Consider the following 15199-nt stretch of genomic DNA (forward strand, 5'->3'; position numbering starts at 1 on the left):
CGCGCCCCCTACCCGCGGGCACGCCTGCTTTCCGGGGCCCCCTCCCCAGCCCAGCCGCGCGCCACGGGCCCGCTCCGGGGGACCGCTCCATCCCTCGGCTCGCCCCCTTCCCGCCGCGAGTCGCCGCGCGCCCCCGCCCGCGTTCCCGGGGCGCCCCCCCCCCGCCCCCACTGGCCGCCGCCGCCGCCGCCGCGAGCCTCGGGTCCGGGCGCGCCCCCCGCAGCCGGGGCGGGCGCGGGTCCCCGGGGAGCGCTCCTTTGTGCGGCCCCGCGCGCTGCGTCAGGGCGGAGTTGCCGCCGCCGCCACACGCGCGCACTCTCCCGCGCACGGGCGGCCCCGGGGGCGGCGGGAAGGGAGGCGGCGAGCGGGAGGAGGGAGCGGCCGCGAGCCCATTCGCTCGGCTCCCCCGCCCGGCCCCGCGCGGCGCCGCCTCCGCCATTGCTGCGCGCGGGAGCGGCCGACGCGGAGGCTCGCTGCGCGCTCGGAGCCAGACCTGCGAGCCGGCGTGGGTGAGCGCGGCCCGCGGGCCCCAGCCGTCCGCCCCGGGGCGGGGACCACGGCCGCCCGGCGCCCCGGTGGGGGGGTGTCGGGGAGGGGGCGCTCCGCGCGGGTCCCCGGCTCCGGGACGGGGCGCACCCCCTCCCCGGCCGCGGTGCGCCCCTGAGCCCGGCGCTCGGGTCCCGCGGCGGGGCGGGGGGGGGGGGGCCTGGGACATTCACCCCCTCCCCCCCGCCCCAGTCCCGGGCGGCGACCGCCGCGTCCTCCCGACCCCTCCTCCCCGGAGGCCAAGCGGGGGCCGGCGAGCTCGCGGTGACTCCCGCCCGGCCCTCCCTCGCAGGCGGCAGCCTCGGGTCTCCCGGAACGATGGTGAAGTTGGGGAACAATTTCGCGGAGAAGGGCGCCAAGCAGCCGCTGCTGGAGGATGGCTTCGACACCATCCCCCTGATGACGCCCCTCGATGTCAATCAGCTGCAGTTCCCGCCCCCGGACAAGGTGAGAGCCCCCCCGGCACCCCCGCGCTGCCGGGTGCGCACCCCAAGTCTCGGGCGGCGGCCGCAACAAAAGAGACGCGCGGCGTGCGCTGGGGATGGGAAGTGGGGGCGAGCTCGGGCGGCGGGAGGAAGGCCCCCCCGGGAGGACGGCGTGCCCGCGCGGGATTCCGGATCGGGAGACAGCTCGGTCCTGACAAGGGAGCGCAGTCGGGGGAAGTCCCTTCTCGATTTTCCTGGGAGTCCTGTCCGAGAGAGGTCCCTGGCTCCACCGCGGCAGCCCCCCAGCCCTGCTCCTCCCCGCCCCTGCCCCACGGTAGCAGGGGGCTGTGGGTCGGGGGAGAGACTTGGGGCGCGGCTGCTCGGTGTGCCCGCCCAGGTGATGCGGTTTCAGCCCGGTTCGCCCCGCGGCGGTGGGGAGGCCCCTCTCCTCGGCCGGATGGACCCTCGTTGAGGGGCTGCTTCCCGTCCTCACCCTCCCCGCCTGCCCCTCCCAGGCTGGCTGTAAGATGCGGCAGGGTGTCGCTTCTGACTGGGAGCTTCCTTCCTCTCTTTGTTCCTTTTGTGAAATCTTGAAGTAAGTGCTCAGCTCGCTGGGTATTAGTGTAACTGGGGACAACCATTCATCATCCTTTCTCCAAAGCGGGTTTTTCTTTTCTGAATTTAGAGTCCCTTTTCTTTTTTAAAGATTTTATTTATTTATTTGAGAGAGAGAGAATGAGATAGAGAGAGCATGAGAGGGAAGAGGGTCAGAGGGAGAAGCAGGCTCCCCGCCGAGCAGGGAGCCCGATGCGGGACTCGATCCTGGGACTCCAGGATCATGACCCGAGCCGAAGGCAGTCGCCCAACCAATTGAGCCACCCAGGCGCCCCTAGAGTCCCTTTTCTTGAGTACAGTATCCAATCAAGTAGTTTCTGTACGTGGAGGATAATCTTTTCAAGAGTTAACTTTTAAAAAGGTAAATGCGATGCTTTAAAGTCTCGACAATTGTATTGCAGAACTCAGACCTAAAATACTATACACAGCATCCCTCCTGACCATCTTGCTGCCGCCTTAAAAACCACCCCGGCCGCGAGTAAGCTCATTCTAGTCCCGAAGTGCGTTTACATTTATTGTCTCATTCAGCCCGGGCGAGGACGTTCTGACTCAGGTCTTTGTCTTTTATTCCGGCATGTTGGTGACTGCTGACCACCGGATGGGGATGGGGGCATATCTATGCAGCGATGGGTCCTTCCCTTCTGGAAGATTCCTTTATTCCCATGTGGATCCTTTGACCTACTCAGCCCTCTAGAGTGGTTTCCATCCCCCCAAGTCCGTTGTCTGTGTTGTGGGTGGGGGGCGGGGGCAGGGGCAGGAGCGTCGGCCGGCAGCAGGTGTTTCGGTTCAGGAAGAGCATCGGCTTGGGCACACCAGTGCACCCAGGCCACGTGGGGCCACTTTGGGGGCACCGAGGGTCCGAGGAGGCTTGGGGGGAGGGGTGGGGCAGGGCTGCCTCCGCTGGCGCATCCCCTTCACCTTCACCGTCTGGGCCGGTGGACTTGCTGGGCTAGCTCGGTCGGGGGCGGGGGGCTGCCCCCACTTCCCCTCCCGCCTCAGCCCAAGAGTGGTGGCGGTCTGTGCCAGGAACGCTGTGTCCCAAGGCAGCACCTCCGTCAGGTGACTCCCTGCGCTCAGCCTGAGCCTCCTCCTTTGTCCTCAGTCTGTTCCGTTCCAGAATTGTCCGGCACACAGTTGGCTTATAGCAGGGAGGGGGATTTCAGGCAGGGGTGAAATTCTGGCCAACCAGTTGGGCATTTAGAAGTAGTCTAGGTAGGTCTGAAAGGTAATGAGTCTCCCATCCCTGGGAATATTCAAACAAAGGGAGGGAACTGGCAGGAATGGGCTGGACCAGTGGTTGGGTTGGAAGATTTCTGAGGTCACAGATGAGGAGACTGAGTCTCAGAGAGTTCACGGGATGGGTCCAAGGTCACACGGCCGAAGGCCACAACCCCCCCCCCCCCAGTGCAGAAGCTTCTGGCATGGGCCACACGTTCCATCCTGCTTGGGACGCGACCTCTCACGTAACCGAACAAGAGCGCCGTGTGGGTCACAGGCAGGGTTCGGGGAGGTGATGTCACCTGTCCCAGGTGCCGTGGCCGCTGGGGTCAGGTACCCCGTCGGGGTCGTATGTGGTGCTCAGAGTATGTACCGAGTGCCGCAGTTCGGCAGTGATAGTGGTCGTGGGGCTCGCAGCAAGGCCCGGGCTGCTCTCACCTGACATCTGTCCATTAACTTTACTGATAGTGGCCCCGTTTTACAGATGTGGAGATAGAGGGTCTAGTCCAAGGTCACCAAGCGTGTTAGTGGCAGAGGCAGGTGAATCCAGGCCCAGAGCATATTGACCGGGTTCCCACCGCGCCGAGCGTTGTACGGATTCCCCCCTCCTCCCTGCAGCCGGCTGAGATAGGCCCTGTTCCCATTTCACAGGCCAGGACGCTGAGGTTCCAAGTGGCCAGGCAGGTGCTCAAGGTCACACAGCGAGTCAGGGACAGTTGGGATTTGAGGACAGTAGGGTGATGCACACATGCTGCCTCCAGAGCCGGGGGAGGGCACCCACAGTCACAGTAGGCATATCCGCCCTCTCGGCGTCCAGGAGCTGCGTGCACGGAAGGGACCGAAGGAGGGAAGGCACGAGTCTGATCACAGTTCTGTGGCCCTTGGATCACTTGTCGGTGGCGGCTGGCATGGGCCGCTCTCTCTCCCGGGGCTGGCTCCAGGTCACAGCTCAGTCCGAGAGCCCCTCCGGAGGCCCACGCGGGGCCCACCGTCCTGACTCGCTGCGTTCTGTGAGGTCTGCCCTGGGGCCCACGGTCACGGAGAGCACCGGGTGCGAACCTCTCTCTCTCTCTCTCTCTCTCTCGGCGGGGAGGGGGGAGAGTGTGGGGGTGGCTGGTGCTCTGCAGTTCAGCTGCTGCTTCCTGGCTCCTGGAAGCAGCGGGGGGGAGCGGGGACTGGAGGTGGGCAACCCCGTGTGCGGCGCGGACAGTGCAGTACACAGTCCCTGGCTTCAGGCGAGAGGAGGAAAGGGCTGTGAGCCTCGGAGGGAGGAGGCTGGACGGGGCTCATCGGGAGCTGCTGGGGATGCAGGGAAGGGTGTTTCCGGGGCAGAGTGGGGCAGGTGCCTGGGTGGAGAAACTCTCCCACTCCGCAGTTGAGAGCAGAGGGGAAGAGGAGCAGGGAGACCCTCTGGGGGCCATTGCAGGGGCAGGAGAGGGAGAGGAGGGTGGGGTCGGGGCTGAGAGATGCGAGATGCATTTCCTTGAAGGCCTGCTCCTTCCTGATCCGCCTCGCCTCTCCCCTCGCTCTATCCACGGCGGAAACCGAGCGCACTCCCTGGCCACCGTGTCGAGGGTTAGCCCCGGCACCCATTGGCTGGGTGGCCTTTGGCCGACGAGCTTCACTTCTCTGGCCCGGAGTTACCGTCTTTCCCTCCAGGGGCTGCTCTCAGGATTATTCACGGGCCACTTCTCTGAAAGTCCTGGCACCAAGATGTCCCACAAATGGTGGCTGTTCGCATTCTTTTTGTGACACACTTGTGGGCGAAACGGTGACTCGTCCTCGCCAGGCAGGTGTGTCCGCGCACATCTGGCCGCTCTGCTGACGCTTTGCTTCCTGTTTCCCGGACAAGGTGGTTGTGAAAACGAAGACCGAGTACGAGCCTGACCGCAAGAAAGGCAAAGCGCGCCCTCCCAAGATAGCGGAGTTCACCGTCAGCATCACTGAGGGGGTCACCGAGAGGTTCAAGGTGAGCAGCCCTGGGCGGGGAAGATGCTGCTTTCGTGTCCAGGGCGTGGGGGCGGGGGGCACCAAGCTGGCCCCTGGAGTGACGGGAACAGGACCCACCCCAGCTGTGCAAAACCCACCCCGTGCCTTTGCAAATTTCTTCTTTATTTCCTTCATCTTCCAAAACGACCACACATAACTTGGCGGCGGGGGGGGGGTGTTTAAAAAATGTTTAATTTTAATTTATTATTTTTTAAAATTCCGGCACGATGAGCATACAGTGTTATGTGAGTTTTGGGTGCACAGATATTTGAACGGTTCTGTCCATTTCCTGGTGCTCGCCCCGGTAAGTGCGCTCTTCATCCCCTTCGCCGACTTCACCCCTCCGCCCGTCCCCCCTCTCCTGGACAGCCACCCGGTTTGTTCTCTAGAGTTAAGAGTCTCACTTAGTTTTAATAACAGGGAAAACCCACCCCCAAAACTTTCTTTTAGACAACGGTTACAGCCAGGTGAACAGTCACTTACCAGACTTTAAGATCCTCACCTCACGGTTCCAGGAAGGAAGCAGGCTCACACAAAGCTAAGGCGGCCTACTTACTACCTGCAAGACCCGGTTCTGGGCCTCCTCCTTGTTCCAGCTGAGCTCAGGGAGCCTCCCCAGAGGTCAGGACTATCCGGACAACCCATCTTGCAGACGGGGATGTTGAGGTGTAGAGAAGTCACGGCCGTGCAGGCTCCAGAGGCCTGTGCTTGGCCTTCACCCTTCAGCAGCCCTGGCGTGATGTGGAGGTGCGGGGCTTGGAGGGCCAGTGTGCCCTGTGCCCGGGCCCCTGGGAGCGCTCCCTCGTGGTGGGGGGAGGTCTTGCTCTGGACGGCTCTCCAGGGAGGAAGAGCTGCTGAAAGGGGCAGGGTTCCAGCCAGGCCAGGGGTGGAGCTGTCCCCAACGTCGGGCGGCCTTGGAGGGTGGAGACAGCTGCGTTGGTTGAGCAAGTCAGGATGCTGATCTTCTGGAAACTTGTTCTTTGAGAAACGCGAGAGACGAGAAAACGGGGGCCCTCACCCAGATTCAAAGGGGTGATTTGAGAGACCTTGCAGAGTGGCCGTGGGTGGCCTCCCTGGTGGCTCCGTGTGGCTGTGTGAGCAGCTTGCGGCTGTCTGGGTGCACAGACGCTTGGACCCCCAATCCCTGCAGTCCCCCAAAGCACCTGGGCATTCAGTGTCCCGTTCATGTCACGAAAACCCTGGGGACTGGTTACTAGCTGCAAGCGAAGCTCCCAGAGCTGAGGTGGCTTCGTGGGCCAAGTAGGGAAGCCCAGGATGTGCCGTGACTCTGAATCCCTCCTTGGCATCGCTCCAACCTGCCCCACGGGCTGGAGAAACACGGTGCAGGGCCTGCCGGGCCGGTGGACCCCTCCAAGCTGCGATCTTTCGTGTCTGCGGGGTGTTCACCCATGTGATTTATCTGCCCCAAGAGGCAGGTACGTCTGGTAGAACCCACTTTCTAGCGGCAGGATTGAGGTGCAGAGAGTCCTGCGTCTGGGGTTCCTGCTGATGGTATGAGGGTGGTGTATGGGCTGAGATGCTCCTCGGGTGGCTCCTGGCTGGGCAGTCTGTACGTGTCATTAAGTTCACGGCCAGGACCGGACCGGATTGACCCAAAATCAATCCTTCTTCCGCTCTGGCCAGCCGGCTTCGCGTGCGTCTTCTCTGCGGCTGCTTGGATGACCTGTACTCCCCGCGCCCTGGGGATCGCCTCCTGGCTGAGGCAGAAGTGACCTCAATTTCAAGGTCATCCTAGCCGTCATTCTGATGGCTGACACTGTCTGGGTTTCTTATGTCTGATTTGACCTTTGCCCTTCTCAGCCCTGGCATTTTAGGTCCCCCCAGAGTGGGGTGCTACCCTTCATCCTTTGGGGTCCGTCGTGTGCCAGGCTCTGTCCCCCAGCTCCGGTGTCCTTCGTTCGTGTTTTTCCCGCACACTCACCTGTTACGGGTCCCCAGGGCCCCTGCTGAAGGCATGGGTGACGCACATTGGCCACCAAGGCTCTCGGCAGCGTCGGTGTGGTTACCTGGCTCCAGGTGCCCAGAAGCCGAGGGCTCAGAAGATCTGAGCCCGTCCCTGTGGACGGGGCTGTGGTGGCAGAACCCTGCCTCGTCTCTGCCCCCACCTTGTGGGGGATGTCCAAGAAGGTGCTGTATACAGTAGGTGCTCAGTAGGGCACTGCATCGCAGTGAGCCCATTCCCTAGTCTTATACCGAAACCGTTTGGGCACGTTCATATGCTTAGCCTCCGTGGCCTCCTTAGGGTTCACAACCACGCTGAAGGGGGCGGCACGGAGGCTTTGGAGTCCCAGGTGGTCTCGGGGGCCTGGGGGGCTTCTGACTGGTCCGAGCCTCCGAGGCCAGTGCCTTTCCACCCCCGCTCCCCTGGCCTGCCACACACACCTCCGCACAGGCCCGCCTTCCAGCTCCTTCCAGGGCCAGCTCAGCCACCAGCTCCTCCACGAAGCCTCCGGGGATTGACCTCACCCTCCTGGGGCCTCCGCTGTCCTTTGTTAGGAGCAGTAACAGGATGAAAACCGGGAGCGCTCCCACGAGCCAGACTCCAGGTCAAGCTCGTGAGACTTCTCGGCTCACTTAATCCTTGTAAAAACCTCGTGAAGTGTGCCCTGTCGTCCCCATTGCACAATGGAGGGGAAACTGAGGCAGAGAGCTTGGCCCTGGGCAGCCTGCACCTGGCTGTGACACCCGAGGTGATGTGGCTTCCCCCCCGGGGAACATGTTTACACGGGCAGCTCTGCACTCCAGGCAGCCCACGTTGCTGCTTTTTCCATTTTTTTTTAGAGATTTTATTTATTTATCTTAGAGAGGGGGTGGGACGGAAAGAGAGCATTCCAAGCAGATTCTGTACTGAGCATGGAGCCTGACCTGGGAGCTCGATCTCACAACCTGAGCCAAAATCAGGAGTCGCCCGCTCAACCGACTGAGCCCCCCAGTGGCCCCTGGACTATTGTGCGTCTAGGAATCCTTTGCCTTTGTTGATCTGAAGCCCCTCCTGGTAACCTCTGCCCGGGGCCCTCCATCTGTCCCCTGAGCCACACAGAACACAAGTCACCCTCCTTCCCAGCAGCCGTGTACTTGAGTCTTCTCCGGGGGAAGTAAGCCTCACTTTGGTCTCTTCCTTCATGTCACAGCATCCGGGCTCCCCCTGTGAGGGGCTCAGGCTTCTCTTCAGGTGTGACCAGGCGTCCTGGCAAGGTCCAGTGGGGCGGCCTCTCTGCCAGCCAGGATAAGAGCCTGTCCTCTCTGGGGCCGTCCAGACACCCCCAGCTCGATGAGTCACTGGGTGACTAGCCGTGCTGCTGACCTGGAGTATGTGGTGACTTGGGGAGACTTCCAGGGTCTGCCTGGGGGACCCTCGCTTGTCGAAGAAGGCAGCTCCCAATAGAGCGCTCTCTCTAGGCCACGGGTGGGTGTAAGCCCTTTCCAGGTGTTAACTCAGCAGTTCCCACCGGACGGGCAGACGACCCCCAAGGTCACAGTCAGTGGCAGAGCGAGACCTGAACCAGGTGGCCTGGGCCACTTGGCTGGGAGGCCAGTGGGCCAGACTCACACAGCTGAACGCCCCGCGTTCGGTGGGCACATCAGGCTTTTGTGCCGACACCCTTCTGGGCAGGGAAGGAGATGTACCCGGTTCCCCATGCACCTGTGTGAGAGGCGGCCCCAGAGCACCGTTCCTCTAAGTGTGGGACCGCTAGCACTGAAATCACCAGAAGTTTGATTTTTAACCGAGGGACCCAAGACCCTGGGAACACGCACTGTGATGAGCTCTCCAGGTGATATACTGAGTTTGGGGCCCTTTGTGGATGGAGGTGCATCCTAGCGCAGGGGCAGGGCAGGCTCAGGAGAGCTGAGGCCTTTGGAAATGCCAAGGGCGTTCACCCTTCTGGAATGTTCTCCCAGCCTTTTATTGCCCAATTCTGTGTCTGACATCTTTGAATGGAACACCCAATAGGGCATGTTTGTCCTGTGTGGCGGCAGCCGGCTGAGGGCTGGGGAGCAAACCTGTGACGGGAGGCGGGGGGTGGAGGGAAGATCTGCCTCCCCCGGGGCCGCACTGGGGGCTCCGTCACAGCTTTGGTCTGGCCAGAACCTCTTCCGGGCGGCTTCCGTGTGGTGCCCAGCCTGGCCGTTCCTCGGCCCTTCTCATGTCCGTGCGTGAACTGTAGGGATGAAACCGTGTCTTTCTGGCTGTTGAATCAACAAGTAAATAACGCGTCCCCCTTTGTCTCTAATTTGTGCACTTCAGGAGCAAGGAGCTGGCTGCTTTGCATCTCCTCTTTATATACCTTTGGATGGCATCCTTGAGACGAGATGTCTTTTTGGATGTTACTTTATGGTTATCGCTCAGGGATGAATCTCTTGGCTCCGAGGTTGCTAGGCTGGTTGCTAAGTAACCGCTGATGGGGAGAGGGTTTTGTAAGACTCCGCCACACTGGGATTGCTGGATGAATCACCCAGCAGCGGCCAGAAGCCGAGGCTTCCGAAGAGGTTAGTATCAACGAGGAAAAAGTGCTCGTTTAATTAATTGGAGGTGGATTTATGCTGAGAATCAACACAGGCTGAGATCTTTCTCAAACTAAGTAAACCTAAACACTCTTCCAGTGGCGCGGTCCCGCTCCCCTCCCCCAGGGCAGAGCGGAGGACCCCAGGGGTGCGGCTGGGGCTGCTGCTAAGGGTGCCCTCCCATCACAGAAGCTGGAGGGGCCGTAATTAGGCAGATTAAAGGAAGGTTCCATCAGGTTCTGCTTTGTGGCTGCCCTGATGGAGAGCTGTTGAAGTGTCCGAGATCCACCCACCTTCTCTCTGGGAGTTATAAGGGTTCGGGTGAGCAAACCACACGCCCTCCGCCTGGTGCCACGGTGCCCTCAGGGCTCTGGGAGGGTCTGAGCACCTTTCGTGGTCCGCACGGAGCTGGAAGGATGTCCTGGAAGGAGAGTTTGTCTGAATGGCCCCTGGTGTGGGCAGTCGGGGCTGCCGCGGGGGTGTCCCTTAGCATCCTGTCACAAACGATTCTGTGGGCGGTTTGTATCTTTTTCTCACATCCTTAATGACCTTGAGCTTCCTGTGCACCCGTCTGTTTTCCACCCTCTCCAGTAATCCCCCGGTGCGTTTCAAGATGCACTTGTTAAATATTTATGAACGGCAACACCATTTCCTTGGCATTCGGCAGCGGGGGCGGTCTTCGTGCATGGCACTAGGGACCCGAGGATGGCCTGCGGGCACCCCCAGAGCCGTCCACTCACCACCCTGCCGGCCTCAGTCGCCAGGTTCTGCGGTCGCAGAGCCCACGGATTTCTGGCCCAGCTGTAGAGTGGGGCCTCATCCAGAATCCAGTAATAAGTGGGTTGAGTCATCTTGGGAGAAGGGGTGTCTGTGTGTTCACTTTTTTGTGGGTTAGCTAAAATATTTAGTGTTGCACATGCTTGAAGATGTCAGGATTCATCCTGTTTCTCCAGGTTTTTTTTCCACTGCATTACTCAGCAGAAAACACATTTCCTTTCCCCTCCCCCTGGAGGGGGGGAGGGCAGAGGGAGCGGAGGAGGAATGAGGAGGACTAACCTAGCCATCGACCCAGTGCATGCTCAGGCTCTGAGCCGCACGAGTGTTGGTCCTTTCCGTGTTGGTAATAGTCCTGAAGGTTGATATTGCTGGCTCGACTTTGGAGGTGTGGAATTAAGGTTAGAGAGGTTAAGGCGCGGACTCCGGGTCGGCCAGCTAACCAGGGGTGGAAGTAGGATTCAGACCCACATCCTCCTGACACCCCAAAGCCCACCGAGCTCTGTCTTCCACACCAGCCGTTGCGCAGGCCCCGTGGGATAGCTCTTCCCTGCTTCAGACGTCCCGCCAAGCAGTGACCCCCCCCGCCCAGAGGCCCCCGGCAGGAGGGGAAGCCCCAAGCCAGGAGGAGCAGAAGACCACAAGCAGACTCAAATGCTGCTCGAGCCTCTTGTCTGTAAAGTGGGGGTGTTGTCAGATCCCCCTCGGCACGGAGAGAATTAGCGTGTGGACCAGGGCCTTGTAAGCTGAGTGGCTGTGTACTTCGTGGCCCGGACTGGGACACTCTGGAGAGGGACAGTGGACACTGCGCATTTGGGATGCGAGGGCAGTCACCACCAGCCAGGACTGTCCTAATAAGCATCTAGGAGAAATGGTCCCCTCCTTATAAACTCCTTATATAGTTCCCCGCCCCCCGCCCCGCACTGCCCCCCGCCCCCAGGTCCATATTCTATTTGCCATCCATTCCTGGCTGTTCTTTCCAGAAAACGTCCCTCTTGCCCCCGGGGCAGGACTGCTGGGGCTCAGACTCCCCGTCTCGCCAGGACCCCTGCCCGCCCCCCACCTGTGCCTCCCATTCCTCACCTGTCTTGTCTCTCTCCCTTGCCCAGTTTTCCTTAGTGTGGTAAAATATACATCATATACAGTTCAGCATTTTAAAGTGTTCAACTCAGTGACATTTAGTCCCTCTGCGGTGTCATCCAACCCTCACCACTGTCGAGTTCCAGACCATTTCATCCCCCCAAGAAGAGACCCCTTACCCATCAGCGGTCACCCCATTTCCTCCTCCCGCCAACCCCCCAGCGCTACCCACCCCTCCAACACCGGTCATTCTCGGCCTCTAACTATAGGCAGCCTAGTGGGGGCGCAGCGGTGTCTCATCGTGGTTTTGATTTGCGTTGCCCTGGTGCCTGATGACGTGGGTGATCTGTCCCTGTGCCCCATTGGCCATCTGTGTGTCTTTGGAGAGATGTCTCTTCCAGTCCTTTCCCATCTTTAATCGGGTTGTTTTTGTGTTGTTCAGTTGGACTCTGGATACGACGTCCTTGTCACATACATCGTTTGCAGATCCTAGCTGCCGGTCGGTGGGCTGCCTTTTCAGTTTTCTGCTTGTGTTCTTTGCACACAGTTTTTAAATTTTGAAGTACAATTTATTTTTCTCCTTCATTTCTTGGGTGTTTGATGGCAGATCTAAGACACTGCTGCCAAGTCCAAGATCACGAAGATTTGCCTCTTTTGTTTTGTTCTGAGAGTTTTATGGCTTGGCTTTTATATTTAGTGTTTATTCCATTTTGAGTTAATTTTCATATCTGGCATGAGGTAAGTGTCGAGCTCCTTCTGCGTGTAGATAGCCAGTTGTCCCAGCACCATCTGTTGGAGAGACTTCTTGCCCCGTTGAATGGTCTAGGCAACTTGATGAAAAACAAAAAACAGTCGATCATGGACATTGGGGGTTTTATTTCTGGATTCTGTCCTATTCCACTTACATGGTGATTCTTAAGCCAGTACCACACCGTTTTAATTATCGTAGCTTTGCACTAAGTTTTGAAATTGGGAACGATGAATCCTTTGACCTATTCTTTGTTTCCAAGATGCCTTTGGCTCTTCGGGATCCCTTGCAATTCCATTTCTGCAAAAGAAGGCTGTTGGGATTCTGCTAGGGATTGCACTGAGTCTGCGGATCACTCTGGAAGTATTCTCATCTTCACAATATGAAGTCTTGCACTCTGTGAACACAGGATGTCTTTCCATTTATTTGGGTCTCTTCTCATCTCCCCTAGCAACGTTTTCTAGTTCACAGCGTTCGAGGCCCTTCCCTCTTTGCTGGAGGCCGTGAGCTCCAGCCGTACCAGCTCTACCTGACACCGTGGCCCGTGCGGCTCACACGGGGTCTTGTGACCATCAGGCTGCAGCTGGTGCCAGGATCTCGGGACGTGCGTGTTCTCCTCCTTCCTTTGAAATCCCAGTGTTTCTGAGGTCTTGGTGTTTGATGTGTTAATAAATAAGCGTATATATGGAAACCCTGCCCTGAGCTCTCCCCTGAGCCTTGCTGCTCTCGCACCCTGTGCCTTCCAGGCCACCAGCCCCGGCAGCGGGGTCCGGGCCACCACACGCCACCGTGGAGCACAGTGGCCGGGGGACTTGCGGAGCGTACAGCCCCTGCGTGGTTCCCGGTGTCTCCTGCTTCAGAGCCCTGCTTTCTCTCCCGCGCCCGTCACACACACACGTCAGTCGGTGGCACACATGTCCTCCAGCCGACGGGCAGCGCCTCCGCGGGCCATGAGAAATGGGGACTTGTCACCAAGGGGCAGCTGCCTCCCGAGTCCTGCCGTGCCCAGGAGCTGCCTGGCTTCCTGCTTCTTGATGGGGCGCACAAGGACCCATGTCAGCTGGCTCGTGTCACCTCCCACAGGACACGTGATGCTCCAGCCGCGCTAGCTGGACGCACCGTATTCCTTGACGCCTCCGGGCTTTGGCATAGCCTTCTTCCTCGGGGGACACCCCTCCCGCCCTTCCTGCCCCGACGAGCAGCTCCTCCTTCAAGACCCAGACGCCCCCCCCAAACCCAAGCCCTGGCCAGCGCAGAAGAGGGTCCGCCAGCACCCCACCCAGCCCCATGGAGGAGCTGTGACGAGTCAACACCTTGCAGCAGAGACCAGGCCTGATGCTCTGCGGCCAAGACACGCCAAGGTGGCCACTGTCTTGTCTGGAGGATGTCCACCGGCCACTGGGGAGTCCACAGAGGGAAGAAGGCAGGGGCCCGGGCCCAGAGGCACTTTTGGCTTTTCTGTCTTTGTGGGCCCCTTCCCCCTTAAAAAAAAAAAAGGCGGAAGAAGAAAGGACGTTATCTTTTGACATCCAGACTGGATTCATGATTATTATATAATTATTTCCAGTTTTTCAACAAAATTAAAAACCATTTTCATGGGTCGCTGAGAGCATCACAGGCCCCAGCACTGGGCCTCGTGTGCCCAGTAGAGGCAGGGGCCCTGCGTCCAAGGAAGTGCCCTTCTCCAGCCCAGGCCGCCCACCCCCCCCGCCTCTGTCCCTGGCCTCTGGGCCCACCGCTGCCCCTGGAAGCACAGGTGGGGGCAGGCCCTGGCTGTCAACCCAGGCTCTCCAGGCCTCCAGGAGCCCGCGGAGGGCAGAGCAGGCCTGGGTCCCGCCTCCTTCCTGGGCGCGATCGTTGGCTTCCTAAAAGCCAGACAGACTGGCACCCCTGCAAACTGAATTTATGTTCCATTTGATGCGGGGATGCTCTGGGTTGGCTCCAGGTACCCGAGGGCGGCTCGGTGTAAGTGCTCACAGAGAGGATGGAGCTGGGCGGCCTGCCAACTGGATCCATTCCCTCTTCCCCTCCCTCCCTCCCTCCCTCCCTCAGGGGGCACTGGGGAGATGGGCTCCAGAGGAGACAAACTAGCTCCGTGGGGCATCTGTAACCAAGTACCACCAACTGGGTGGCTCAGAACGACACACATTCATGCTGTTACAGTTCTGGGGCTTCCGAAGCCTTGAATCAGTGTCACTGGGCGACGTCCAGGTTTTGGCAGGTGCTCCTCTGAGGGCTCCAGGGGAGGATCCGTGTCCTGGCCCTTCTGAGCTTCCAGAGCCACGGTCCCCACACTCCTTGGCTTGTGGCCCCTTCCTCCACCTGCAGCCCAGCGTCCTCCAGTCTCCACTCTGTCTCCTCTGCCTCTCCTGTGAGGACCCCTGGGATTTCACTTGGGCCCACCTGGATAGTCCAGGAGACCTTCCCCATCTCTAGACCTGGATTTAATCCATCTGCAGAGTCGCTTTTTGCGTATGAGGCGACGTGCACGGGTTCCCGGGGTTAGGACCCGGATGTCTTTAGGGGACACCGCTCAGCTGACCCAGCTCGCTTGCCTTGCGCTGGTCACCCGCGTTGGCTGAGCCTCAGTGTCCCCGAGGGTAAAATGCAGTCAGGAGGATCGCCTTCGGGTGCTGTCACGAGGAGTACGTGAGCTGCCTGCTGCAGGACAGACCAGGCTGGAAGTCTCTGGAGCTACTCTTAGCAGGGTATTTTGGCATAAGTGGGCCAAGGCTGGGGCGGGAGCTCAGTAGCCCCCAGGCTCCAGGAATTCCGTGCCGAAGGGGATCCTCTGTTTACCCCGCGGTCCTCAGCTCCGGTTGTGTACAGAAAGCGTCTGCAAAGTTGTAAGTAATCCCGGGGCCAGCATTCTGCTGCCGGGGCTCTGGGTGGGGTCCCCTTGTTGGGGTCCTCGGGGGCTCCTGTGATTCTCACACACAGCCAGGCTGGAGCGTGGGCGTTCAGGCTGGGTCACCGCTCGTGGCTCTTCTTGCGGGCACCCCTGGGCTCTTAGCGCCACCTGGGTGTCTTGTTGGCACGACTTGAAGGTGCTGTCTTTTCAGGGACTGGGCCTCCATCACCTCTAAAGGAAGGTGCTGAACATGGGGGTCTCCGAGCATCCTCAGGCTCCAGGGCTGACACTGTGCGGGAATGGGCTTCCCCCCGTGTAGCGAGGGCTCACTCTGCGCCCCTGGGTGCCCAGCATGGGTCTCCTGGACTCCCCGCTGTAACCTCGGGTGCTGGGCTGGCATGCCCCTTTCCCGGCAGAGAGGGACCCCGA

The 15199-nt window shown here is 60.1% G+C and overlaps 1 protein-coding gene across 1 annotated transcript in view; it reads left to right on the top strand.

Moving 5' to 3' along the window:
- Window positions 1-400: 400 nt before the first annotated feature.
- NSG1 (neuronal vesicle trafficking associated 1) overlaps window positions 401-15199 on the top strand; it is a 28730-nt gene continuing 13931 nt past the window's right edge. Inside the window, exons 1-3 of the mRNA XM_035005324.1 lie at window positions 401-509; window positions 839-993; window positions 4657-4773. Of these exons, the coding sequence (XP_034861215.1) occupies window positions 865-993; window positions 4657-4773 (246 nt within the window). The 5' untranslated portion in view covers window positions 401-509; window positions 839-864. The remainder of the gene's footprint in view (window positions 510-838; window positions 994-4656; window positions 4774-15199) is intronic.

The sequence above is a fragment of the Mirounga leonina genome, unplaced genomic scaffold (assembly GCF_011800145.1).
Source record: "Mirounga leonina isolate KUSES-001 unplaced genomic scaffold, KU_Mleo_1.0 Mir_129, whole genome shotgun sequence".
NCBI lineage: Eukaryota > Metazoa > Chordata > Mammalia > Carnivora > Phocidae > Mirounga > Mirounga leonina.